At 39.7% G+C, this 27,737-nt stretch overlaps 3 protein-coding genes across 11 annotated transcripts in view; 2 read left to right on the top strand and 1 right to left on the bottom strand.

Moving 5' to 3' along the window:
- atp8a1 (ATPase phospholipid transporting 8A1) overlaps window positions 1-9,550 on the top strand; it is a 95,050-nt gene extending 85,500 nt beyond the window's left edge. For all 7 annotated transcript variants that reach the window (XM_041989935.1, XM_041989938.1, XM_041989941.1 and 4 more), the window contains 4 exons: window positions 768-856; window positions 1,172-1,264; window positions 4,030-4,121; window positions 7,112-9,550. In XM_041989935.1, coding sequence (XP_041845869.1) covers window positions 768-856; window positions 1,172-1,264; window positions 4,030-4,121; window positions 7,112-7,209 — 372 coding nt within the window. In that variant the 3' untranslated portion in view covers window positions 7,210-9,550. The remainder of the gene's footprint in view (window positions 1-767; window positions 857-1,171; window positions 1,265-4,029; window positions 4,122-7,111) is intronic.
- A 1,988-nt stretch (window positions 9,551-11,538) lies between these two features.
- On the bottom strand, window positions 11,539-16,821 carry shisa3 (shisa family member 3). 3 transcript variants are annotated; one of them, XM_041990150.1, is made up of 3 exons: window positions 16,750-16,821; window positions 14,140-14,466; window positions 11,539-12,699 (listed from the first exon to the last, which is right to left on the bottom strand). In XM_041990150.1, the coding sequence occupies exons 2-3, from the start codon at window positions 14,408-14,410 to the stop codon at window positions 12,113-12,115; spliced, it is 858 nt and encodes a 285-aa protein (XP_041846084.1). In that variant the 5' UTR covers window positions 14,411-14,466; window positions 16,750-16,821; the 3' UTR covers window positions 11,539-12,112. The 3 variants fall into 3 exon arrangements, with proteins under 3 accessions (XP_041846084.1, XP_041846082.1, XP_041846083.1); XM_041990148.1 differs by lacking the exon at window positions 16,750-16,821 and adding an exon at window positions 16,443-16,602; XM_041990149.1 differs by lacking the exon at window positions 16,750-16,821 and adding an exon at window positions 14,709-15,636.
- On the top strand, window positions 16,750-27,719 carry LOC121643014 (BEN domain-containing protein 4). Its single transcript, XM_041990147.1, has 6 exons — window positions 16,750-17,247; window positions 20,744-21,295; window positions 23,816-23,907; window positions 24,022-24,048; window positions 24,239-24,479; window positions 26,512-27,719. The coding sequence occupies exons 1-6, from the start codon at window positions 16,782-16,784 to the stop codon at window positions 26,742-26,744; spliced, it is 1,611 nt and encodes a 536-aa protein (XP_041846081.1). The 5' UTR covers window positions 16,750-16,781; the 3' UTR covers window positions 26,745-27,719.
- The last annotated feature ends 18 nt before the right edge of the window (window positions 27,720-27,737 follow it).

Here is a 27,737-nt window from a genome sequence, read left to right on the forward strand (position 1 = left end):
AAGTTATGTGACAGAGAAAAGAGTTCTGGGTGGAACATTCACATAACTGTCTGACATTTCAATCTAGCAGTGAAGAAAATAATAAGCAGATGAATCTATAATGAAAATAATTGTAAGGTGCAGCCCTACAATTACCTATAAAGTCTAACTTTTGGCAAAAGTCATAAACCACTCTTAATAAGCTTTGTATGCATTCTGTATCTGATTTCTAACCACAGACAAAGGGTTCTACATAAGTCTGAGCTCATATGATGGTAATGAATGCTTTTGATGACAACTCTTGTGCTCTGTAGGCACACTTGCATCAAATTGATGCCATATTAAATCTGTCATTAAAGTCATTGTTGACCTAGGTCCTGTGTCTGTTGTATTGACAGATGCTCTCAACAGCATATAACTGAGCTGTTTTCATTTGAATGAGATACCACTGTCTAAATACATCACAGGTACTTCCTCTGCCCCGGAGGGCACAGAGTTGGGGGGAGGATCCAAACAAAAACATGATGTTGTTTAGTCATGGAGGATTAGCTCACCTAAAGCAAGTTATTGGGACCTATTGCCTCTCTGTTTCCACAATATTAACAGTTTGTTTTGGGCTGCTTTTGTCCTGTATTTAGCACTGCAGAGGATGGGGATGGATGTTCTGTATCAGGTGTTTTTGTTCTTTAAGTGCTCCTCTTTTTATCTGATAAGCAGCTGAACTCTGCGACGTCTACAGTGACCTGAGATTAAGTTCTTGTACGTGTGTGTGTGTGTGTGTGTGACAGGCGGACATGATGTTCAATTCGGGGGTCTTCTGGATGGGCCTGTTCTTCATCCCGGTCACCTCGCTGATCTTTGATGTGGCTTACAAAGTGTGAGTTTTCTCTCCTCAAAACACAGACACCCGAAATTCTTCCAGAATCTTTCCTATCGCAAGAAGAAATTCCTGCCTAAATTTCCAATCAAACTTCCTAGTAAATTTAGCCTTTCCATTCTTCGAATACTCCATGGGAGATGCTTGTTTCCGCACAGGGTCAGGTTGACATCAGCCCTCAGCAGCTTCAAGGTGTCAGGGGCAATTTGCCAACACGCAATCATTAATTCTCATTCATGCTTTGAAATGTCATGTCATGTTAAAGAATCTTCCATGTGCTCTAGATTTTATACTTTCATATTCTTTCATTTACAGCATTAAGAAGGCATGTTTCAAGACCCTGGTAGATGAGGTGCAGGAGCTGGAGGCGTTATCTAAAGACCCCGGAGCAGTGGTGCATGGAAAGAGGTACTGTTACACACTATTTCACCAGTCCTGTCTTTTCCCATTGACATTTAGTTAATCCTCTATGAGGTAAAATAAGATCAATGTAATAACATTATGACTTATTTTAGTTCAATCCCTGATTTTATTTTATGTACTCTTGTGATTTACACTTGCCACATTTACACGAGTTTTAATTCCCCTTCAGAATACAAATAAAATCCTCTTTAACCCATGAAGGTCAGACCCATGAAAAACTGGTAAGAAAAGTCAATTTTTTTTAATATGAGGTCTTTATTTGGCCTCTTAACAAAATATAACAAAAAAAATTAAATTTTTTTGGGAGGGTTATCTACCATTTATTACCATGTGATAGTTTAAAAATATAATGTGGTTTTCTGCTTCTGGGTATCTATTAGGGGACAGAAGACAAGTATCAGATTGTGTTCAACAGGATTTTAAGCAAAGTTTAAACCATAAATCGAAGTAAAATGTCTCAGAAACTGTATGTGACAAATATGTCACGTCGGGCTCTTATGGGTTAAAAAGATTAAAAATGACCTTGTAAACATCTACAGTAATTCCAAATGAAAATGGACATTTTCAATTAAACTTAAATTCAAAGTAAGTGGCTGGTTTATTCTGATTTTAAATCTGAATTGAATAATTCCTCAATCCTGTATACATTCATTCCTGCTTGTTCTCTTGTCCTGTTGCAATGACGGTACAGTGCTCTACCTCCCTTTTCCTCCTCAGCTGACAAAAGGGAAGTATCAAGTTAACGTGAAGCCGATGCTCCAAAACTATAATCAAAATCAAAGTGGAAATGGTTCGTCCATGTTGTAGCCAAAAAGAAAAGAAGCAGGAACTGGAGTTTGTTTTCTTCCGGTAGACTTAAATATGCACCCCCTGTCCAATCAGAACCCTTCCCAACCCCCAGATCCAAAGCGGAATTGAATAAAGGCGATTAAACATGTTTTCCATGTAAACCTCAATTCGAAAATACTATTTCCATGTAAAAGCGAAGGAGACTACTTTAATTTCAAATTATTTAATTCTGAATAATTAATTCTGAATTAAAAAACATCATGTAACCGTGGCCGCTCTAGCAAACTGTTAGGCAGCTTTCAAAATAGTAAATGCTGCATAAATAAGCAACTTACACCTACAATTACAAACTTTGTAACTTGCCATCTATAAAGTGTGTGACATTAAATAGAGGAATCTTAGAAACTACAGTAACAACCTTTGTTGTTAACACTAATGTGCATGGTATCCAGTGTTGTTGTGGTAATCAACCAATCAAAGTTTATTTTTTACGTGCTTAACATCATAAGAACAAATAAATGCAAAACCACTTTAAAATAAAGGAAATAGAATAAAAAGTGGTTGAGGAACAAAACAAATTAAAACAAATAGTTAACAAGGAAAGCAGTGAAAGTACTGTTTGTTGTCTGAAGCTTAAAAGCTAGAGTGCAGACTTTTCAGATTGTTACGTAATGATACAAAAGTGCCTGAAAACCAAGTAAACACGGATGTTTGGAAGTCTGTTGCTATTCACCACCATTTGGATGCAGTGTCATCTTGACTTGCCAAAAGCCAGACTTTCACATTTTCTTTCCTTAGTCTTTTGATGTTTGCAAGAAGCAGAAGTTTGATCTTCCACACCTTTGACTTCCTACATCCAAACACCATACCTTTATATGTAGATAACATACATCTCACAAAAAAGAGAAATGAGGATTGATGTTTAGCCTCATTACCACAGGACAAGTAGTAAAATCTTCAGTCAGAATAATTAACATAAGTGTCATTAAGTAAGTTAATTATCCAAACAATAACCAGTTTTTGGTTAATTAAACAAATTATATAACACGTCGGAATACTTTACGACACTGATGCAAAACTCCTATTACCAGCATCACTCACATGGCTCATATTAACACTGCCTTATTAAAAATTACAACTTCATATTGTCTCTACATATAAAATATCCCCCAGTCACCTTACAGAAACACAGTTAAAGCGCTTTGTTGTTTCTTTCTCTCTTTTGACAAAATATGAATCATTTTTCCAAGTTCTCAAGATGAGCTTGGGGGGAAGAATAAGCTCATCCTCACAAGTCCCTTAAAATGTCACGGATCCTCATGGCTCTGCTGCCAACAATATTCCTATGTGGACGGGGGAAATCTTAAAATTGCTGCTAAATTGCTGGAGTTTGACTGTAATATCAGTAATCATGTCATGAAAGCAGTTTTCTTCCCCTTTTTCCCTCCAAATATGGACCGTCCCATTTTGACCGAGCAGTCAGTTTTATTAAATCCATATAGTATTAAAATGAATTAGCTGAAGCGGCTCTGAGGTTTGGTGCAGGCATCAACACGGAGCAGATCAGTGTGAGATCTCCTGCTGGCTGAAAGCGATCCCCCTGCCTGGCCACTGTCCCAGACCCAGCAGGCTTCAGACTCATACACACACACTGAGAGAAACAAACATGCAGACATGCAAAAACTCAAATACTTTTTTCCATTTCTCCATGTATATAGGTACATGTATGCACAACCAGACATGTTTTTGCACACTTCTACTTGAGTGCCTTATAGTCAGCCTGCTATTCCACATTTTTCTCCTCATAATCTCAGTTTGTCTTTCCTCCTGCATCTCTACAGGTACAGCAGCTGGCAGGTCCGTGCACTCTAAAGGTGCTCAGACAGCCTTGATGTACGGGTTGTTAAATCTGCCTGCAATGCTCAGCAAGCCGCTAACACACAATCTTTCTGTGTATGTAGTTTAACGGAGAGGGCCCAGCTCCTGAAGAACGTCTTCAAGAAGAGCACCGTCAGTCTCTACCGGTCGGAGTCCATGCAGCAGAACCTGCTCCGTAAGTTGCACAAGACTTCTTTCTTTCTTTCTTTCTTTCTTTCTTTCTTTCTTTCTTTCTTTCTTTCTTTCTTTCTTTCTTTCTTTCTTTCTTTCTTTCTTTCTTTCTTTCTTTCTTTCTTTCTTTCTTTCTTTCTTTCTTTCTTTCTTTCTTTCTTTCTTTCTTTTCTTATATATCTCTTATCTTGGTGCACTTTAAGTAAAGAGGTCAGTATAGGTTATTGAGAGAAACAGTTTTCCCTTGACCAGCACTTTGAGGCAGCGTGGGGAAAAACTTCCTTTTAATAGCGAAAAACTGCTGAAGAAACATGGTCAGGTCGGTCCTTTGTTGTTGGGGGTAGCAATATTTTGTTTATTCACTCTCTAAAACATTATGATCCCTTGTCATAGGGATAAATCTAGCATCATCATGCTGCCTCTGTATCTCTAGAGTAGCTTCTTTTCCTTGTGAGCAGCCACTGAGCTCATCTTTATAAATAATCTGTGCTAATCAAATGGAGAGGATTTAACAAACTTGCAATTGCTGCCTGACAGATTGCTTATGTACAATGATGATGTGTTAGGAATGTAAGTGCAGGTGGTGGTGGTGACGTAACTGAGTGATCTTCAGCAAAATGCTGTTTTTCCCATCACGGTCATCACACTGCACTCAGCTGACACAGAATAAGCTGCTCTAAATGTGTGTGCGTCTCTCTGGACTGGACTTAAATCACAGAGAAGGGGGCTAAGAAGGTTTTGCCAAAAATCAGTCGGATTTGAGGGCTGTAATTATTTCTGTGTTGAAGGTGAAAAGTCACAGACGTATGCACTTAAGACTAGATTAAAGTCACCTGTCAGGTCAAGTGGTATTAAAACAATTCCACCTCCATGTGAGAGGTAAATCCCGTCCCAACCCAAAACCGATCAGAGTAAAGAACTGTTGTTTTTAGTTTAAAAAAAAAAAAAAAAGAAAGAAATCATCCAACTTCAGTAAAACTACCCAGTGACTCTAAGCATGGGTTTTAGTTTTCTGTTTCTCTGTTTTTTTGTCTTTTTGTCTGATCAGTTTGTTTTTTGTTTGTCTCATAGGTGGGGATGAGACCGTTGTTGTGTGATACCTTTTTTTTTTCCTTGAGTTTATTATTCAGACCTCACCCTGTTTAAATCTTAGCCCCTCTATAGCTCCTCAATTAGATGCCACTTCCCCTTCTACTTTGTGGTTTTACTTCCTGTCCTTCCCCTCGTGTGCCTCTGTGTGTCCTGAGTTGAGCTCAGTAGAACAAGATAACGATGAAATGATGAAATGTTGCGCTGTTATTCCCTCACAATGCACTCGACTCAGCGGGGTCCTTTGAGCTTGCCCGCTGGCCTCCAGTTACTGAGCGAGTGATTTGACACCTGAAGGTGAGTCGAAGGGGTCCGATGAACCAAAGGTCAGATGAGACCCTTTAGGAGAGTTTAGGTGTAGATTATAAACCTTGTGGGGAAGTTGTGATTACTGTCCAAGTGTTTTAGTTCAATCACATGATTGATTTGTACAGAAAACTCTGTGGGAATGAAGAAATTGCTACCGCTCTCACATCTGTCTTTGACTCCGTCTCATGTACGAGCATTAATGTTACACTAAGGGTGCAGAGCTAAGTACTGATTTCTCTGAAAAATATGTCAGCTGCTGGATGATCAAAAAGAGAAGCTTGACTTGTTTTCAGCTACCAGAGAAGAAAACAAGTTAGAGATTGATCTTGCTGCAGATTTTTCTCTCCTGTGGAAGGTTAGGAGTTGTTGAAAATGACAGAAATATCTTCAGGGCAGCTGTATGTGTTTTTAAATAACCCTGTAGGTCGGCTGAAACATTGCTGTGAATTATCTTTCAGAGAAACAGATGCTTACCACTGTGACTGGAATATGAGGAAAGCACAAACTGGAGCTAACCACAGCCAGAAGCTGCTTATCTTAATATAGACTACAGGCGGTAAACCGGTAAAACAACTGGACGGGTTCCGTCCAAAAGAAACTAAACCTACCAGCATACTTGATGATTACCAGTTAAAAAGAACATGGGAATCATTTCCCCTTGAAAGTGTCTGTATTTTTTTCTATTTTATAGATTTCCAGTCATAGCCATATTGAGCAAGAATGTCATGATGTGTCAACCACAAAATGGCTGCAGCGTGATAATATGGGGTGCTCATAAACTGAAGGAAAAGTGCTTCAGTTTATTACTGACAGGCTCAAAATTGTGAGAAGTGTCAACATTACGGAGCAGATCTTCGCAGAGTTGTTCGTTCTTTTGCTCCTTACGCTCGTCAATAAGTCATCCCAGTTCAGTGTCTGTGTTAGCTGCTCGAAAAAACCATCTTTCAGTGTGTGACATTTACAAAATGAGTATTTCCAGCATTGTTTTATGATTTATTTTAGTGATGATAACCTCAGACATAAAGGGACTGCTGGGATTGATTTTGTTTTGCACCAGTCATGGCTAAATGCAGAGCTAGTTTTCCACTATTTGGGTGGTGCATTGGAATTTTAATGACCATCTTTTTTCATTTTTTTTTATTGTGCCAAAGCATACAGTATAGTGGAATAACCGACACAAATTTTTGAGAGGACGAAAAGAGAAAAAGCTACTGGAGGATGAACCTTTGCTAATTTAATAGCCTCAACTCAGTCAACAGCAAGTCTCCTCACATTCCTGACATTATTTGTTTTGCAGGTATACGACGATAACCAATCATGCTGTTCCCGCTCAGTGTTCATCAATAATTTATGCCCTAATACAAGATAAAATAGGCCCCAAAGTTGACTTATAGTACATTTACCTAACAGATGTGAGACCAGTGCAGATCTTTTACAAAGAACAAGTTGAGAAATGTGCTTAGTTGTTTTCTTGAAATATTTTTCATTTAGTTACTTTTTTGACACATTTTTGTTTTTGTGCTTGTTTTATGTCTATTTTATGTTACCGAATATTGATCTTTACAAGCTGTTTTGACTGCTTTGCTTTATTTTCAGACGGCTACGCCTTCTCCCAAGATGAGAACGGAGTGGTGTCTCAGTCGGAGGTCATCAGAGCGTACGACACCACCAAACAGAGGACCAATGAGTGGTGAGCCGCCGGTCAGTTCGAAGCTGCAGCTGCCGTTTCCGATGGCGATATTTGAAGATTAACATGGAGAAACACCAGTTCAACGGCATACCTTCAGCACTGAAGGGTGTTGAAGAGAGCGATATAGTGTTGTCCTTAAAAACATGGGAGGAGTGGGGTTAAAGAAAGAAACAAAAAGTGATCGTTATTATCAGTTGTAGTTGTGTGTCCAGCAGACATGACGAGCACTGTGCGTTCTTAGCAGTCTGTGATCTGAAGTTCTTCACTGTTCTCGCTCAGTTTGCCAGAGCGAACGTCTCCTTTCTATTGATTTAAGGAACGACAGCTTTTAGCACTGAACCACAAAGCCTGAAATCGTTGTAGTAAATCTCCTAAACACTGTTACCACAAAAGTTACTGACACTGGACAATAAATAGTTTAGAGGAACTGAACTTGTGAAAGATTGCCAAAAAGCAGTCGTTTATACAATCGTCCAAGAACTAGTGAATTCGGAAAAACTTTAAACCAAATACATTTAAATGTATTCCAGCACTGAGCAGACCACTCCAGAGCAAATGTTTGTAATATTTTAAATTTCTTTTTGCACTTACATCTCATGTGTAAAGCCTTACATTTGCTCATGCCTTTGTCCATCTTTCAAAACGTGTTTATTTAATTTTCTTAAGTATGTAGATATCGTGCCTGGTGTTCTTTGTTTTTAGCTTTTCTTTTCGCTTTTAAAGAGGTTGCATCTTACAGCCCACAGTAGTCCTGTTTGCACCTTTCGTTTTTAACAAGTTATTGCTTGCATTCCACACTTCACTCCAGTTTCAACAATCACAGCGGTGCCTATGTGAAACTTTTCCCTCTTAAAAGAAAAAAAAAAAACAATAGCCAAGACTAGCTTAGTGCTCCACACAAACTTACTCACACATCTGGAGACAACAGCCACTGTCTCCCACCACAGTGTTGCACTCCTACAGTGTTAAAACTTCAGATTTGTTTCTGCAGCAGTTAAAAGCGAGGCTCTCTCGTTGAAACTAGCAGCAGTGATAGTGTTTCCCTTAAAATGGAGAATTTATCCCTCTAACATAAGTGCCATTAGCTTAAGGGAAAGAGAAATATTAGCCAGGAAACTCCACAACAGTATCAAAACTACTTTGTCTCTATAGTTATTATTTTGTGGATTTGTATTTTTATATTGGAGATGTATGACTTTTGCATCGACTGGCTTTGTAATGAATTGTCTGTAACTTTCTTTTCTTCCTCTGATAAACTGGCAGGATAGAATAGATCTGATGAGGAAAAAGAGCTTTCTTATATGTCTTGTTATTAATATTAATATTGTTACAGCTTGATTTATTTATAATTGACTACTTACTGTCTGTGTGATTGCTTTCTTCTCCCTATGGGAGGTCAGATTTCTGATTGTGTGTGTGTGTGTATCAATTCATAGTCTGCATGTGCATGTGCTGTATGTGTGTGAATGTGTGAGTGTGTGACCTCTACTGTGGATAATGTCTCTGTATGCATTGCATGTCTGTGTCCTCTATGCGAAACTGGGAGTCGTCCTGGTGTGTTTTACTGCGTGTATGAGCGTGTGTGTGTGTGTGTGTGTTTGGTGACGCTTGCTCCAGTTTTCTGTCTGCACGGCTCCAGGTATAGCTATGGTGTACTGCTGTGTGCTGATGCATGGTCTGTATGGGAAATTGAGACTGTCAGTGTGCGGTATGAACGCGTGTGTTTGTGTTCAGACTCTCGGCCTCGACTGTGGGAGTTTCTGACGCCTGGCCCGCTTTGACAGTTGCACAATGCACTCGATGTACCTTTCCAGTCGTGGATATCTGGTATCTAGTTTCTGTATATGATTTTAAAAGAGTGTACATGTTTGTTACTTGTTTTCTTCATGCAGTGTACTGCTTTACAGGAAATCTCTTCTGTCTTTTAGGTTTCTGATTCTGATCCTTTTTTTTTCTGCTTGTCTTTAGCGTGATAACTTAACTGGTTGTCATCTATGTCAGCAATTTCCAAAACAGCTGAATGTGGATGTTGTCATTGTGGAAGGCTTGGACTGTTGCTTCCTTTTTCCCAGAAAACATAAAACGTTGTTGTCTGTGAAGGTGGTGGGCTGCATGAATGAAAAACACAAACTGTTCTCTGAAGTGTTAACTGTACTACTTTGATTTTCCTTCAAGTGTTGATCACTTTATAAAAGAGGTTTTAAAAAATGCACCTTCAACTTTCTTTTTAATATCTTGTTTCTTTTTTTGTTATTTTGTTCAATGATTGTTCTGCATGTTGGGACTGCAAACTTATAAGTGTTGTCTTTTACTGCCATGAAGGACTACTGAAATAAACTTTACAATCATAGAGGAAAAACAAGCATCTTTGCCTATTCTTGTGTATGTGTTAGCAGATTTGTAATCACCATCCTGTGAGTGGTGACATACAGGACATTAAACCTAAACAGGAAAAGGCAGGGAAAACTGTCTATCTGAGCCCCAGAATCATAACAAATACATACTCTATTTTTGAAGTAATGTATTTGTTCTTCTTGCGAAGTCCTGCTTGTGTGATCCCACACAGACTGTAATCTGTTCCTGTAATAGATGAGCATCCAGACTAATTAACCTCTCCCACCCCGAGAGGCCCCTGTACTGGCTCTGGCTGTATTTGCTATAAAAACACAACCGACGCCATCTTTTGTAAAGGTCAAAGCATGGCACATGCGCTGAAGAGGCTGCCTGGTGCAATCACGTAGCACTTGTGATTAATTTCTCTTGCAGCAAATTTAGTAGAGTTACAGTTAGTGTTGTTAGAGCTGGCTCAATAACATCAGTATCAATGTCTCAGTGTTTTGAGGGTGTTTTTACTCTAATTTACAGTGTTATAGGAGAGAGAGATTCAGGTAGATGTCCTACTGAATGTCACTACATCCTGCACACCTTTCAGGGGTTGCTTAAATTTAACAAGCATGAATTAAAGTATTTCCAAAGTCCTATAAGACTGGTTCCAGCTTCTAGGTTTATATAATTACAATAAATGATTAACTGCATCACAATTTACTAATCCCAAATCTTGAACAGGATAAGCAGCTCTGTCAGCGAAACCGTGTCATTGTTGGACTAAAAAACATTGAAAACATTTCCAGAGTTGCGGTCCAAAAGATTTCAGGCCGTGCTGACTTGGCGACAACTGTGGCCACCAGCGGTGACAGCGAGTGATTTATTACTTCAACACACTTGTTGGGCAACTTCTTTTTCAGAACGTAGTAAAGGAGCACTTGGTGTATCTGATTACAGTTCGGCCAAACAAACCCACGTTGTTTTAATGAAAAGGTCACTTGAAAATAATTGCTGTTTACTACATTTGGTGGTTCTTGTCTCATGACTCCCTGTGATGCTTAAAGCTGACCCACATCAAAGGTATCATAAGTAGCTGCTTTGTTTTTGCTTTGCAGACACAATTTGGATGAATGAGTGTGGTTGTTGTTAATACATGGTTTTCTAAGGCTGTAGGTACTACACACAGAGGTACTGCTGAACAAAAAGACCGCAAATGCAAACAACAACAGGGTTTGATTACATGAAAATCTTAAGAATTCTAATTGTAACATGTTCTTCATTTATCACAGTAAACAGAGGTCCAATGTTTTTCTAAGAATAAGAAGCTAAATGCTTTTGAAAGTCATGCAAGTTTTAACTAAATACACGGATAAATAACTTTTCATTATATTTTAATAAATAGATTTTCATAAGGGTGACAAATTTTTACAGAATTTAATCTTTCCAAAAGACTTGGATAATGTCATTAAAAAAAGGGTTCACAACTTAAATTTTCCTTTCGTGAACCAGGCGTGGATCAAACTGACAGCCGCAAGTACAAACGAAACCTGAAGACATTAACTTAACAGCATCTGTCAGATCCCCATGATGTAGCTTCACGGATTTCTGAATGTAGCAGCAAACATCATCCGTTGGGACGGTTGGCAGGTTTCAGGAGACACTGATTGCCAGCTCTATTTCACAGTCAGGTAATCAGGGATAAGAACGGCCTTTTTGTGCAGACTTTGCCATACCTGCTACTGCAACCTAAACCTCTTCTTCTGGGGTGAGTTGTTTTTAACACTGTGACCATGCAATGCTCATTGAACACTGACAATGACTGATCTTAGCTCTGCATTCCTGCTGTGAAGTCTGGCGCAAGATTAAGCGACAGGTAGGGAGTTGCTGTGCAGGCCCAACTGCTCCGGTTTCCTCTCTGTCAGTGATGATGAAGCTTTGTGGACATGCTTCTTTTTTTTTTTTTTTTTTACATTTGGGGGAAAAAAAATCACTTCACATGTATCAGTGCTCAGAAGTTAAAAGTCAACTTTTATTTGTCGTAAATTAGGAAATCAGCATCACGACATTGAGTAAAATTCGTGTATAAAATCTCACAGAAGGCCACATTTTGTCAAAAAGAAAACATTCTCATCTTTAAGAAGTCAATCTGATTGTCAGAAAACAGAACTCCCTGGTTTCTGCTGTCTGATATACTTCTATAAAATGACAATGCTCAGGACAGTCTCACCTCTTTTAAAAGGAAGATGAAAAAACTTTGAATTTCCACCAAAGACAGCAACAACAAATTATGTATGTATATATACCACGGAGATCTGCTTGCAGTTTAAAAAGTGCATAAAATTCCGATATGGCTCCTGACAGGTCTGTAGTTGTCTCCTGTGCTGGGAAGCTCCCCCATACTGTTCAATTCTGACAGTTTTGTCATGCTTTCTGCCTCACCCTCCTGTTGCTCTTTGTGCCCAGTCACCCTGGCTGAACCTCTTTACGCCACCAGCTGTGCTGCTGTGTGTTTGTCCTCTCCGGCTTACATCCTACCCTCTAAAATTCTTGTAATCCCTCCATTTTCCCTGCTGGGAGCCCTGTCAGCTCTGGCCAAAGTCAGTATAGCCCTTAGCCGCTGTGAAGGCTTCGGGCTGCAGGGGGAAGAAGTACTGCTGTGGCAGGAGAAAGCTGGTGCTCTGAGAAGGGTGCGAGGGCTGTTGGAGTTGCAGTTGGGCATGAGTAGAGGTCAGCTGGTGCTGGATGCTTCCTGCCATAGGTGCAGGTGGAGATGTGTAAGGAGGAGGTGGTGGTGGAGGTAGAGTCAGTGGAGTCTGAGTGGGAGTGGAGGCTGAGGAGGAGACTGTGGCAGACACCAGGCAGCTGTGCTGCTGCTGCTGCCCTTGAGCACCAAGAGAAAACCTCCGCATGGAGCTGCCCCCACCGGCTGAACTGGAGCTGGTGGTGGCCGTGCTCGACTGTCGCGATGGGGCACGCAGACTCGGTGGAGCGGTTGTGAGGATCATGGGGATAGTTTCGCCCTGGCAACTGCGCAGGGAGAAGCGAATGGGCTGCTGGGTGGGCTGCTTCGGCCGCAGACATGTGCAGCAGTAAACAGCAACCAGTGAGCCAACCACAACAAAGGCGATGAAGATGCTTCCCACCATCAGGAAGGGAACATAGACAGGTTCTAAAAGGGAAAGAACACAGGTAGTTTGGAGTCAATGGCCTGGACACAACTTTATGTTACAGAAATCTGCATTTAAATATTTTGATGTGTAATGAAACAGGAAACGAAGGAAATTTTCTAATTCACCTACACACATACAGACAAAACACACAAATATAGAGAAGTCTTACAGAGTTCAACAAGTTATACACTAAGAACTACCAAACACACCACTATTGATGGCAGATTTTTTTTTTTTACTAAACACTTTCAGTTGTGTGATTTCTTTCTAATCCTTTAAAGTACTCTGAACAAAACCATGACACATTCCTGCTGAGCACACAAACATCTCAAGTTACACTTCATGAAGCTCATTTGCACTCCCTGAGGAAATCTACAGTCATTTATTTATTTTAATAGAACAAATAGGAAATTGTGAGCGCACGCCCAATCGGTTAGAGGCTTATAAGCTTATTCGTTTGGGAAATTTAAAGAAAATTGATAAAAAAAAACATCAATGGTTAAAGCAGCCTATTATTAAAACCTTGACGACAAACAGTGGGTTAATGTAACACCTTGGCACAGTTAAGAAAAAGCCACAGAAATTAGTAACTAAGTAATAATGTTGTGAATGCCTTGGTTTGAAAATGACTTAGCCCCTCAAAGGGACTGTGCTTTATAGTGTATTTGGCAGCACAATAGGCCAGCTTGTGAAAGAAGAATTTTTTACTGAAAACATTCCTGTAATCAAGCTCCACTTCATCAAGCTTTACACATATTTCTTCTTCTTCTTCTTCTTCTTTTTAAAATGTTGGTTTGTCCTTTGAGAGGGTCATCAAAAACACATTGAGTTTCTCTCTTTGCACTGATAAAAATCTGGAGTGTGCTGAGGTAAAATTAAACATCTGTAGAGGTAAAAGCAGGTGAGAGAATCATTAAATCTTTGCCTAATAAATGCTGAAAGTTGAGCTTCAAAACAGCTTGAAATCATTGGACCTAAACGGCATATAAAATATTTAAAGCTGAGTTCGTAAAAAAAAACATAATTGTAGATAAAATAATGTTGTGTTTGACAAATATGAACACGTCAATGTAAATCTGTTTCTTCTAACACACTTTAATAACAGTAATCGCAAAGATTTAGTGTTAAATGTCTGAAACAAATATGTGCCTTTGCTTTCCAACAGCACCAAAAACCTCAGCTTGCTCAATTTCTCATTATTTTGCTGTTTTACAGGGTGGTCTGATTGTAGGAAAAATTACCATTAATATACCCTTAAGCAAAGCACTAACCTGAAAGATCTCTAGGCTACTACAATTTATCTATCTCTTTTAATCCAGGTTATTTAAGAATTTATTTACTTATGTCTAATGTCTAGTCTTTTGTCCAAACTAATTTCACTGAAAATTCCATTTTAGGACACGAAGGAAAATAAAATTAATAATAAAATGTGAACTCACGCGCTGCGAACTCTGTGTTATCCATCTCCCTGTCGTTGGTGCAGATCCCCTGGTCCAGTCTTGCGTCCGCGGCCGCGCAGCAGTAACGAAGCGAGCAGGACCCGCAGCACACGGTGGCGTCCATAGTGTCAAAGTCCTCTGGACACTGGAAGCCCTCGTGATAATTCCCATTAGCGTCCAGCCAGCCGTGGCAGTACTCTCCCAGAGCGTCCGATATCCTCAGATTCCAGGTCAGATATCCCAGCAGTAGGCAGCTCAACAGGCGCACCATCCCGGTAAGCCGCTGCGGGTTCTCGGTTCCCCTTGCGTCCTGGTGGGCTTCAGCTCCTGGACACCGAGCGAGTGAATCCGAGTCGAGATGAATACATCAAAAAGGGAGAATGGTTACAAACATGTGAGGTTATGTCACGGTCATTTTCCCAGTATCCAAACTCTTTTGAAGCAGCAACTCCTTAAAACGAGAAGGAAAAAATCCTAAAGTTTTTTCCCTTTGTCCAAATAACTGCTTTAAATTACTTTTAACATCATAATTACTGAACCTAAATCTGCTCCCAATGAGGACAAACGACCTGCTCAAGTCTCTCTTCAAAGTATCTCTAGTAACGCTTTTGTGACCGCCTGCTGAAGCCTGTGTGCACAACTTTGTGCCCTACTCACTGGAGATTTGATGCTTTTGTGAATCGGGCTTTTTGTACGCGCGCACGTAACCCCCCACTTTAACAGTACGTGCGCGATCACGTGGTGGTGGCAGCAGTGCAGTGATGACAACTGACTTATTCCCTTTGCCCAAATGAATTCATGCAGTTACCTTAATCGGGGTATTATGAATACAAGCTAAGTTTGATTTAAACACTTTGTGACTTTCTCGTTTACTTTACGAAGTCAGTTTTAAGTCAAACTTTTATGAAAATGTGTTGTTTGTAACTGGAGATGAAGGCTCACCTCATAACTCAGAAACACTAAATACACTAACTGAATTCTGTTTTCTCTAACTTCCATTGTGTTTGCAAGAAATTACTTGTAGATTTAGTGTTATATAATTACAGATTTAATCCACCTGCCCCAGGAATCAATTTGTTAAAACCCCCTTCTATCAAACTGACCACACACAAGTATATTAATTGTCTTTTTTCTTGAGATTTGCAGTGGTTTGTGGTGATTTTACATTAAGTTTTTATTAGGTTTGTCTCATTGTGCTCATCTTTTGTCTTTTGAAATGGTTTTTGGACTCTCTAGCATCTCCTTGTGGAATTTTTGCATCTCTTCAGCCACTTTAGCCTACATCTCCCTTTATATCCCTTAATTATATTTTGTGTCTAATCATTTTCTGTCTCTCCTTCCTTCCTTCGTTTTTTATTTTAGAAAGTTTGCATGTCTTTAATGTAATGTTATATCTCTTGATAGTCATTTTGTAGTCGTTCTGAGTTTTTTTGTGGTGTTTTTGCAATGTGGACAGAGTGTATATTGTAGTAATTTGCCCGCAAGAAAACATGATTTACCTCTCTTTCATTATTTCTCCCTCTCCGTGGTCATTGTGTGCTTCTTTGTGTTGATTTGGGACATCTTTGTGGTATTTTAACCTTCCAGCTAATGTAAACAGAGGTGTTCACAGGTTCCTAATGAGTCCGGGGCCTGTGCTCAGGACAAAGTTTAAAATAAAAAATGTTTACAAGAACAGTTCAGTAGTATACAGGCTTAGCGCCTAAATTTAATTAGGCCTGTTACAAGTTATAGAAGCTAAATGCACAAGATGGTGGTAAAACAAAACTGGCGAACTGCGTGCATTTTGACTTTACTTTGCAGCAGAAACTTTTGTGGCAAGTTTAACTGGACAAGAGAAAACGTCGTCCATTATAACGTCCTCCGTTTGAAACCTATTGATGCAGCTCCCTCTTGTGGCCCAGCAAACTTTTAGACCTGTATACAGGTTACTAAACGTGTTTCTCAATAGGCCAGCTTCACTGACCGAAAGACGCAGGATATCCTACTTTTTGACTAAGATTGTCTGCAACTAGCCGTCAGACTGAGCGGTGTACGTTAGAGGCCAAAAGGCCATGCATGAAAAAATTGTACTTGTTTTATAGAATTCGGTTGTCAATAAAAACACATTTGCCGATTTAAATAAAATAACAAAAATGTTTCCATTTAGACGAGCCCGTTTGCTTCTGTTGAGCTCCAAATCTATCTAAAAACCTTTTCTGTCATTTGAGTTCATGCTGACGCTTTGAGCTCAGGAGCAAAATGGCCTCTGCCTTTTCTTTTGTGGGATTTCCTTCTGCGTTTTTCTGAATTTAGGATTGTACCTAACTGCAACAGCGCCCCGTTGTTTCCACTGATGATGGCGCTCACAAAGTGGGCTGACAGTGGCGCACAAGTCCCGCCTGTATTTCCCTCTAGAGGCGTCTCATTGTCGGCGCCCCTGACTGGGGATTGGAGCGGCGACATGTCAGTAAATTAGCCCATCCTTCACACACTGTGTGTGTGTGTGTGAGTGAGAGTGAGAGTGAGAGAGAGAGAGAGAGAGGGGGGAAACCGAGCCAGACAGTGACGATCGGATCCCCTCACTCATCAGCTGTCTGTCACACCAGCACACCACAAAAACCCACTCACGGCCGTCCCCCGCGCTGTGACACCTGGCCGGGATGGAGGGAGAGATGCAGCCCGCAGATGAAGGGCCCTGCGCCCCGAAGATGTGCCGACCACAACGGGGTCCTTACAGCACCCTAAAAACCTTCCAGAGCAAACGCTCGGCGGGCAAGTTGCGCTTTGACCGGTCCGGTGTAGTCGACGTGCCTCTGTTCAGCGACGGGCATCATTTCACTTTTCATCCCGAGCAGCCTCATCCTTTTCAGCACCACCATCACCACCAACAGCGTCTGCCGCACCTCCACCAAACCAGCGTCGCTATCAGCAGCAGCCAGCAGCATCACCCGACGCCTCAGCAGCAGCAGCAGCAGCAACATCGTCTCCCATGTGAAGCCAGGCCCAGCAGCAGGGTCCCGACGTCCACCTCAGCGGCGACAACTCTTGGCTCCCAACAGCGACGACCCGGCTGCGGCGGTCCGGAGCCCAGATTCTCCCCGGACTGCACCTACGGAATCAGCACAGGTGGGTTATAACTTATGAGTGTTCCCGGTCAGAACTGCCCCATCTCTTAGTGTCTGATTAAAAAAAAAAAAATTTAGAGTAGCCTAATGGGACTTTTTAGTTTTTCTCCAGATGAATCAGAAACTGGAACATATTTTAGGTTTGCAGCCCAGATATAAGTTAAACACGAAACAACCAGTCAATAAACTCAAGTAGAAGCAAAATCCAGCATGCCTTTTGTTTGCTCCACATCACCTGATCTTAATAAATCTGTTCCCATTTCTTCTTCCCCCTGTCAGCAGTGATTGATTCGCTCATATAATGAGAACAGTCATGATTAAATCTTATGTGCATGTGCTCAAAATTACAGTGCATTTGTGTGCAGTATGGGCCCTCACCATCTCCCATTGAAAACACATTGTTCTCTGCTCATTTTTCTCCAGCTGCTGTTAATTAGAGAGCTCAGGAAGAAATGTGTTCCCCATGTGGAGGGCGGGTACATGGGAACCAACATTTAGATAGAAGCAATGAACCTCATCCTGACAGTTACAAAATTAAATATTAGGCATTGCATCCTTTAATCAGATATTAATCTGTTTATCGCTGCAGGCAGTAGAGGCCTGATGTGCTGCCTGCTTTCTGTTGCTTTACAATCAGATGTTCAAGCAGAGATCAGGTTGCACAGTTGCTCCATATCAACTAACCTAATGCTGAAACATTTGTGCATCTATGTTACATCTTTATGATAAGAAAAAGTTAGTACCACATCTTTAAATGACTTGAATCTGTACAAACCAGGTTCCAGTGCTGATGACCCAATTGTTTGCATCTGTTCTAACATTCACATGATTTGCATTTCATCTAAGAATCATACAAAACCTTATTTTGCCTGCTCTATTAAATCTGCTCATTTCACAAGAGATGCACCATCCAATCCTAGTTAAACGTGTCATCTTTTCTTACTGACAGTGACACATCAAAGTGCTTTTATCTGCACATTAGGAACTACTTAATCTGTCACTCATGGCTGGGGGAGAGAAAAAAAAAAGAGGTGATGTCCATTCTTATGATGAGCAGCACCAGAGACCCTGGAACTCAACAATCAGCTCAGCACACAAAAGCACAAATTGCATTGAAAACCCTTTCCCAAAGAGTTGTGATTAAAATAAATGGGCCTCATAAATTTGCCTCTGCCGACCGTGTTGTTTTTAATGAAATTTTATGAGGCTCTCAGCTCACAGTGCCACAGAACTGGGGAGAGAAGAGGAAAAGGGGGGAGTAGGGGTGCAGGGTGTGTTGGCGAATAATATCAGATACATCTCGACGGGTAAACAGAGACGGCACGCATATTAATAAATGCGACACATCTGCGCCAGGCTGATAGACACGTCTGAGCGAGTGGCAATGCAGCAATGGCTGCCTAGAACTCATTTTGTCTGTGTGTTTATTTGTGCGTTTGTGTGTAGTTGGTGAATTCATAATCATTACATGGAGGTGTGTGAGATCATTTCAATGGGACGTGCTTAGACTGCTGGGAAAAAATGTACACTGAGGCTTGTTTCTGGACAATAGCTATGTGTTGATTGTCTTGGTCACAGCTAGATACTGTGACCTTAGAGTTTATTGACATCTGAATAAATCAACATAATCAAGCTGACATTTATATAAACACAGGCGTCGACTGAATGTTACCAACATTTAGCCACAATAAGATAAGGCACACAGAAAGTAAAATGAGACTGAAACAGATATTATTTATACAAGAGCTTCCATTTTCTGCTGCTCTGTATTTCACCACATTTCAAGCTGAAACAGTGCACATATTTGTAACTTTACCAATTAAGATCAGGTGTGCGTATTACTTAAACATTGTGTTTTATTGAAAATAGCACAAGGACAACTCATCAAATGCAGACACAGAGAGAAGCTGCTACCTTCTCTGAGGCTGGGCAAATTAAAACAGGACTGAGGCAAAGTTTAAAACTGCCCTGTTGTGTGATATTTATGGAGGATGAGAGAGTATCTGGCTTGTTATCATCGTAAAGTTCAAAGAGTAACATCTGTGTTGTCATCTGGATCCTTCAGTGCAATTAACGTGAGCAACCTGCACTTTAATATTGAATACTAACAGGTTGTGGAGCAACATATGATGACATTTATTATATCAGCAAGACAATAGAAGTCCAGATGGTAAACTGACCAGGCAATGGAGGGAAAACATTTCATTACTCTCAAAAGAGTATCCGACATAGGTTTAGTCAAGTTAACCGGACTGGGTTTAGCTTTTTGAAGATGTTTCCATCCACAACCAAAAGAGCTGCTTAAGTCCTGATGGAGACAGCGAAAGACTTTACTAGTCTGAGAAATCCTTTCCTAACCCTTTGACATGATGGCCTCTTTCATTTCCCACTCAAATCACTTGTCTTCTCTGATGTTAATATTGGTCCTTGTTGTGGTTAAGATGTCACACACACAGATTATGTCCCTGCTTCTGTTTGCTGGCATCTGATTAAATTTTCATGTAAGGCTTAAATAATTTGGAAAAACTTGTATTTTGTTTTTATTTGAAGCACAATAAATTTTATTTGAAAACAGGGTAATGAATTTAGAATAGGTTAAACATTAAAATAAAATATCTGACTTCAGTAAAACTTTACGTATTCAGCGCTATTCCGTTGAATCAGAAATGAGGAGGATGACGTCGAGGATCAAGTGAACAATTTATTAACAGATCAAAAGCAGCACAGTAACAGAGTCTCTGGGTTCAAAGTGCATAGCCCTGGGTCAGTTCACATGACTGAGAACCCCGTCTATCTCTCCCTGAACCATTTTATAGGGAATGTAGGTTGATCTCTTTGGGAGGAACATCTTATCTCGCACATACAGCTGGGAACAACTGTGAGTCAACTCAGGCGTTGTCCTGTGTCTGTATTTCTGCACACCTGTGAGATGTAGATAGAGGGATAGCGCAGGAAGGAAGAAAGAATACAGACAAACTTCCAGGCCAACATGTACTTAATCTATCACGCATATTTTCTTGCTAAGCTAAGCATTCTTTGTCATGCATGTCACATCCTGTATTTTCCCACTTGTACTGAGAATCTGTTCTCCTTAGGGGTTTAAAACCTTCTGTTCTTAAGACTATGCACGTCATGTCCACAATGAGCACACTTTATTAATATTATCTTATTAAAAGTAAGATAAACACAAAATAACTCTTCAATTGTTGAGGGCTGTATTGGAGCTCTTTTTTCTTGAATGGGACTCAACTAAGAAAGGTGTATGAGCATAACATTTTCAGTTTGCTCAGTTAACCCTAAAGATACCGCGAAGAAATTATTAAATCAATATTATGCTGACTTTGAAAATTTTATTTTTTTTGAGCTTAATAAAGTCATCTATATTCTTCAGAGCTGCATGTAAATGAACCTCAAGTTTGGTATTTTGTCAGCTGTTGTAAATGCTAAGCTGTGTTTGAATCCACATCCCTTGATTTTTTTTTCTCCCTCTATCACAGAGAACCGTCTCATCTTGGATGCCTTTGCCCAGCAGTGCAGCCGAGTCCTCAGCCTCCTTAACAATGGCCGTCTCCTGGAGCCCCCATCCTCCTCCCTGACCTCTAATATTAAACTGGAAGATGGGCGAGGGGCCTCTCAGGGGCTTCACTGCTCCTCACAGGCAAAGCTCAAATCTGAGGAGAGCTCATCCACCACAGACCCTGAGGAAGAAGCCCAACAAAGCCATTTGAACCAACAACAGACCTCTGCAGTTCTACGCATCTTCACAGACTCCCTACAGAACTATCTGCTCTCAGGGCCTCAGCAGCAAGAGCAGGACGAGCAGTGTCCGTCAGCTGAGGCTGCTTCAGAGGTGTCTCCTTCCAGACACAACCTGGGTGGCTGGGGTTCTCCAACTCCGTCAGAATCGTATGGTCACCCATCGTCCACGCTGCCTGAGGAGGAAGAGGAGGAGGAGAGCTGCTGTCCACGCTGCCTGGAGCTGGAGCAGGAGGTGTTGTCTCTACAGCAGGAGAACGAGGAGCTCCGCAACAAGCTGGAGAATGTTCCAGGTGCAATGATAAGAGTTGGGACTTCCCTGTATGTTGATCAAAAGTCTTAAAAGTGGAAAGGGATTTAGTCAGGTTGTACTTTTCCTTAGGCAGATAAGAAGGTTATGTCTCTGCAGTGAAGTGCTGCAAAAGAAGAAGAAGAAAAAAAAACATTGGCTATGCTCCTTCCTGTTGTCAGGTTATCAATCTCTCAGATTAATATTTAAGAAAGAAACTCATGAAAATCTCTATTTTCTTTCATTAATTGCATAGAGTTGCTTTATCATACCAGTTAATCATAATTATTTACACAGAGAGCAGCAAAACAACCCACCGACTTATCTCCAGCATAAAGTGTGCTGAACCTTCTTTAAGAATTCCAGCCTTGTGGATCAATAACTCATGAATGAAATATTGTTAAAAGACCACTTGTAGATCAAGGGATTTTGGGAACATGGTATGATGCTAGATTGAAGTTACTGAATATCTTTGATCAAAGTTGTTTTTTCATTCTAAAAAGCTTATTTTGATTAAACTTAAACTACGTTTGAATGAACTAAGTTTAATAGGCTTTTTATTTATTTATCTTGAAAGGGTCCATTACATGTTTTTCCACATTTTCTGGTTTGTCGGCAGTGATAAAACTATGTATTTTCACCTTACATATCTCCAAAAGCTACAAAAATAGAGCTATCCTTTATTATTATTATTATTATTATATTATATTAATACAATAATAGCAACCTGGCCACTATCATATCATTGTTCCTGGATTTCTTTATGTGTTCACTGAAGTTATCTCTAGCTAGAGTGTGCATATTATCCACTTTGACCATTTTAAAAAGTAGATGTTTTGCACTGCCACTACTTTTCAGAGCATGCTTATTTGAGTTTTTTATGATTATATATATGAATATATTTCCAAGAAAGTTTGTTTTCAGTTCTGAGGCCAAATTGACCCTTTTCAGCTTCCTTATTACAGTCTTGGAAAAGTAAATGTAGTTTGCTTGGATTTGTTTGCTACAAAACAGACAGCTGTGCAATTAACAAGGCCCAGTATGGTGCTAAAAACTGACTTTGACAGGAAACTGGAGGTAAAAGTTGAGGCTGTTCCAACACTAAAAGAGATTAAGTCTGAGCTTCAAGCATTAAGTGAAACTGTTTAAGCATTTCAGTGCAAATTTTATAGGTACAGACTTGAAACAGCAGCTGAATGAGTTTACAGTATGGTCATACATTTGTTCACTGGGCAACCCAAAGTGTTGAGTCCTGTTGTTCCTGCCCGGAAATATATAATTACTACAAGCAACTGTAATTGGCATATACAAGCTACATGTATCTATACATATCGAGATATCAAATAAATTGTTGCACATTTTCGGGTAGTGAGTGTATTTAACGAACAGAGAGATCGTTCATGGTTTTGTTAGTTCCTTGTCCTGTTTAAGTTTTTCCTTTTCTAAGAGTTTTAGTAGCTTACCGATCAACAGCTGGAGACAAGCCTCGGGCTCTATTGCTGCCTGAATGTAAATCTAGGTGATGAGATTTTGAGTTATTTTTCTGGTTATTATTACACATGTTTGTGTTATTGTACAGCCTACTAGTTTTGTATAAATTCGAGTATGGAAAGGGCCGTACTGTGGGCCACTGAGCGAGGCCCTTATCCCCCTAACTGCTCCCCGGGTAGCCCACTGCTCTCTAGTCAATATACTGTACCAGAGATTGGTCTAATGCAGATCCTAATTTCCAAGTTGGGATTAATAAAGCAAGAGTTACTATTATTATTGTTAAAAATCCTTATAAATATCTACACACTTTACTCAGGTTGTAAAGGCACCTTTAACATAAGATGGAAGCTCTTTTTATTAGAGATTTTCCTTAATTTCTTCACAAGATTTTTATATTGTGATCAATTTATTGCATAAAAAACACAGCTACAAGAAGGAGGCAAGACATAAACAAACCAAACATACACACAGCCAGTTTGTAAAAATTCAAACCACTGACCATCAGAATTGGAAGGAATATTGATGTACTAAGAGAAAAATTTGATTGAATAATAATGGTGTCTTCTATTATAAATATAGCAGCGTCAAGCTACTTTCAAAAAATAGAAATCATGAGACTGACCAACCTGAGCTGGTTGTAAGATATTTGAAAGTATCTAAAGTAGTAAATAACCAGGATTTAAGTAACCGCGAAGCAGTTTTGCTTAAAAAATGCACATCTGACTATCAGACTGTAAGTTTCCATCCCATCGATTTGCTTGACTAATGCATCACATAGTTTGGACATCATTCTTAAAAGCATGGATTTTTGTTCAGCTTTCTGCTCTCATTGAAACTTCAGTTCCTTCAGTCCACGCTTATTTGATTTACACAAAACTACACACTGAATATTGTATACATCACAATATGTCTCAAATACTGCTGGTTTTTCACTGTTTAACAAAAACCAAGTGCGTTGTCTTGTTGTTTTCTATGAATTTTCAACAGTGTGTTTCTATTACTGCTCACATTAGATTGTGTGTTTTTTTTCCAGCTCCCTGTCAAAATGTGCTTGACTACTTCAAGACTGTTCTTGAGTTTAACAACCAGTTGGTCCAACCGATGCCAGAAGAGCAGCTCACAGAGGTGAGAAACAAAACAAAACAAAAAGGTGTTATTTTGTCATAAGAAGTAAAAATATCAGATCAGATCCATGTTAGAGAGTTAAAACAAATATTAAATTAAAAACTGTCTCTACAGGAGGAAGAACGACAAACAGTCTTTGAGGTTTGTAATTTGATTTCTTGAAAATACTAAATTCTAAAAGTCTACCTTTAAATTTTTATGCATGTAAAATTTGTCAAATTACACCACATAATGTTGCAGAAAACAACTGAGAATATGCCACATGTAGTTTAGGTGCCGCTACATGTTTACTCGCTGTGAGTGTAACAACTGCCCCCCCACTCTCCTGCAGGGCAGTAAACAGCTCCTGGAGAACTATCCGCTCTTCATTACTAATAAGCAGTGGGACGAAGCAGTCAACTCCTCTAAGAAAGATGGCAGGCGCCTGCTGCGCTACCTGATCCGCTATGTCTTCACCACGGATGAGCTCAAGTTTTCCTGTGGTTTGGGCAAAAGGAAGCGTTCAGTGCACTCAGGAGAGCCGGGCCTGGAGAGACGACCGCTCAATCCTGTCAAAGTCAGCTGCCTCAGAGGTACATCTGATGAAAGGATGCAGATTTAAAGGAGTTTAAATTTTTTATAGAAAAGCAGCAACTGTCTTATTATTTATAGGCTCATCATTACATCAAAGTGTATTCACTTAAATATATAAATGCAGACAAACATGTCTGATCCTTCTGGTTTACTCTGGTACAAAACAAACATTTTTAAAGTGGATCGTTATAGTTTCAAGTTCAGCCTAAGATTTGACACATACGATTCGTAGTTATGTGGTTTCAGATGTAGGTTTAATTCTAAAGGTTCGCAACAATCAAGCATGTGTTTTTTAAGATTATTATTGTTTTTTCTGTTTTATCTGTAGTGCAAATGTTTCAGTATTTTTATGCAAAAGAAAAGAAAGGAAATAAAAGTTCACCATATTTCAGTTTTCCTCAAGACATAGTCCTCATGGATCAGTGGAAAGCTGGATTTTTTTTTTTTTTTTGCTACATTTGAATGCTCAGTTTGATGCTTTGTAGGAAGACTAAAGCTGATCCAACACTAAAAGGGCATGAATCTAAACCTTGAGCTGCAGGTGAAGCTGTTTCAGATGTTTGTGCTGTGTTAGCATTAGACTATGAATTTATATTAGCATTTGCATCATTGATACAGTGAGTGTAAAGGCAGTTACTTCAGCCATGGTTTGCTCTGAGAAGTCATTAGTAACTTAGCCTCAGGTATGGATGGGGGAGTGTGTGAGCATAATTATCTTTCTAGATGTTGGCAGCAGATGCTTTCTGTCTCAGTTGGGATTTTAACATCGTTCCCACATCTGCGCTTATTAATATGGGAGTGGACAGAAAAAGTATCTATGGTGAGGAAATGAAAACTGCTATAATTATAAGCTGTAAAGCTGTGCACTTTCATATTGAGGTTCTTGCTGATGATCAAAAATCTGAAAACTAGTCATCTTCAATGCTGTTGGGGGGGATGTGGTTGCATTTGCATGATCGCTCAACACAACTCAACTCTAATGGTTAATACACACACCTACACACACACAGACACACAGACACACACACACACACACATTTGTATTTACATGTGTTGCAGCTGGTTGTTTAGTTTCTCTGTTTATGTTTGATTGCAGTTGTTGTGGCTGTTTTCTACCTTTTGTTTCACTCTGCCTTTTTCTATCTTGTATCTTCCCATTTCCGTTCTTCTGTGCCAGGGCATTGCTTCTCTCTGTTGTTTGCTGTTAAGTGTAATCTATGCCATGTCAGAGTTTTGCTCTGACATGAGTCGACTCTGAGTCTTTTGTTATGTTGAGTTTAGTTTTACTTTATTAAAACCTTTTACCTGCACCGGTCTGCCTCCCGCCTCCTCAAGCCTGCACTTGGGTCCTCATGTCCACAGTATCGTGAAAGAATAACATTTAAGATTCAAGGGGAGCTCTGTATCCAAAAGGTTCCTCTTGGCAAAGTAAATTTGTTCAGAGCAACCAGGCCATCATTATTTTGTCTTTGACAAGACAGATTAATAATAATAATAATAATAATAACAATAATAATAAATCACTTGGGCACTTATCATGTGAAGTCTGATACTTTTTTTTTCTTTCTTTTAAAACTCAGGGGTAAATGAAATACTCCCAAGTTTTTGTTAATGTTTTTTTTTCTTTTTTAAACATTAGTGAATGAGGGGTCCACAGCTATGTGGCTAAAATTATTTATCCAAGTAAAATATTTTCATATTTAGTCTTCAACAGGCCAACATGAGATTTTAAACACTACCTAAACAAAACAAGTTTGATGGTAAATGACAGCTCTATAACACTGAGTCAGTATTAATAATAATAATACTATTGAACCTGTTTGTTAAAATTCAGCTGTAACTTTAGTGGATTTGATGCAGCTGAAACGAAACACAACTAACTGCAATTTTAGACCCTGAAGCTCTTTTGATCAGTGCCTCCTCAGCTATGATTCAAACTCTAACTTTCTTCCCCTCAAACCTTGACTCAAATAAAGATTTAATTTAAATTACAGCTATTAAAAAATGACTTTTTATACAAAATCTTTCCAGAGTTTATCCGGATGCACTGTGCCTCAAACCCAGACTGGTGGATGCCCTCTGAGGAGCAGATCAATAAAGTTTTCAGTGATGCGGTGGGACATGCTCGCCAGGGCCGGGCCGTCGGAACATTCCTGGGAAGCAGCGGCAGCAGCACCAGCAGCCTGTACATGGACGGCTTTGATGGGCATCTGTCACAGGATGAGCTGTATTTGAAAGGCTGTCAGAACGGCCAATCGGACTAAAGTTAAAGGGCAAATTTAAGAAAAATGCTTGAAATGTAGCTGTACAACAACATATCCCAAAATACAGACCTTATCCTGTCAGTGAAGAAAACATTCCAGATTATCATACAGAATATAACTGCAGTCCTCTTCTCAAATAGTTTTTATAGATTTTTGTTGCCATTTTTATACCTTAAATTTACTTTAGTCAAAATGTGACTCTTGATGTTTTTAAATTAAACACAATTTAAGTCTTCCATACACTACTTTTTCTATAGCTTGATGCTTGAGCACTTATTTCACAATAAGTCTTTAAAATCTTACACACCATGCACACTTCAGTTATAATTATATACACAAGTGAAGCTGCACCTTGATAGCCTCCATCATTGAAGTAGCATTAAATTCTGAATTTCTTTGTCACTAGTGAAAGCACTTTTACCTGCAACCCTTTTACAGGAGTGCCTCTGAGAAAGTCATGTTTTGTTACCTGTAGATTTGCACTTTGAGTCCTATTTTTATTCATTTGAATCAAGTCTAATGGGTCCATTTTGATCTCTTAAAGCAGAGATCCACAACCCTGGTCCGCAAGACCCACTGTCCTGCAGGTCTTAGACGTCTCCCTGCTGCAACACACCCGATTCATATTAAACGGCTCTCTGATAAGTTCGGCACATGTCTTAATGAGCCATTATTTTAAATCAGGTGTGTTGCAGCAGGGAGATATATAGGACCTGCAGGTTAGTGGGCCTAGAGGACCAGGGTTGGAAACCTCTGTCAAGGACAAGTGTATGTAGATGGAAGGCATGTATGTCATTTATCAATTCATTGGAAAGTTAGACAGATACACTTTTGTTTTAGTCAAAACTTCCCAGCACTACAGTGGCCTTGAGGTGCTAAATGACAACACCAAACCAATGCTGCACAACACAATAATATTTCAACACCAAAACAGAAAACTTAACACAAACAAGAAAAAAAATGATAAGATACAACAAGGAACGAAAAGTAAAA

This window comes from Melanotaenia boesemani, chromosome 7 (genome assembly GCF_017639745.1).
Source record: "Melanotaenia boesemani isolate fMelBoe1 chromosome 7, fMelBoe1.pri, whole genome shotgun sequence".
NCBI lineage: Eukaryota > Metazoa > Chordata > Actinopteri > Atheriniformes > Melanotaeniidae > Melanotaenia > Melanotaenia boesemani.

What these genes read in the sequence shown, in the direction of transcription:
- shisa3 (XM_041990148.1), bottom strand. Translation starts at nt 16,584, where the DNA reads ATGTCGCCGCTCCAATCCCCAGTCAGGGGCGCCGACAATGAGACGCCT. An exon ending in CGGGGCGCTGTTGCAGTTAG is followed by an intron (nt 14,467 to 16,442) that starts GTACAATCCTAA and finishes CTCGGTGTCCAG; the next exon opens with GAGCTGAAGCCCACCAGGAC. An exon ending in TAACACAGAGTTCGCAGCGC is followed by an intron (nt 12,700 to 14,139) that starts GTGAGTTCACAT and finishes TTTCCCTTTTAG; the next exon opens with AACCTGTCTATGTTCCCTTC.
- LOC121643014 (XM_041990147.1), top strand. Translation starts at nt 16,782, where the DNA reads ATGGAGGGAGAGATGCAGCCCGCAGATGAAGGGCCCTGCGCCCCGAAG. An exon ending in CAGAAGAGCAGCTCACAGAG is followed by an intron (nt 23,908 to 24,021) that starts GTGAGAAACAAA and finishes CTGTCTCTACAG; the next exon opens with GAGGAAGAACGACAAACAGT. An exon ending in AACGACAAACAGTCTTTGAG is followed by an intron (nt 24,049 to 24,238) that starts GTTTGTAATTTG and finishes ACTCTCCTGCAG; the next exon opens with GGCAGTAAACAGCTCCTGGA.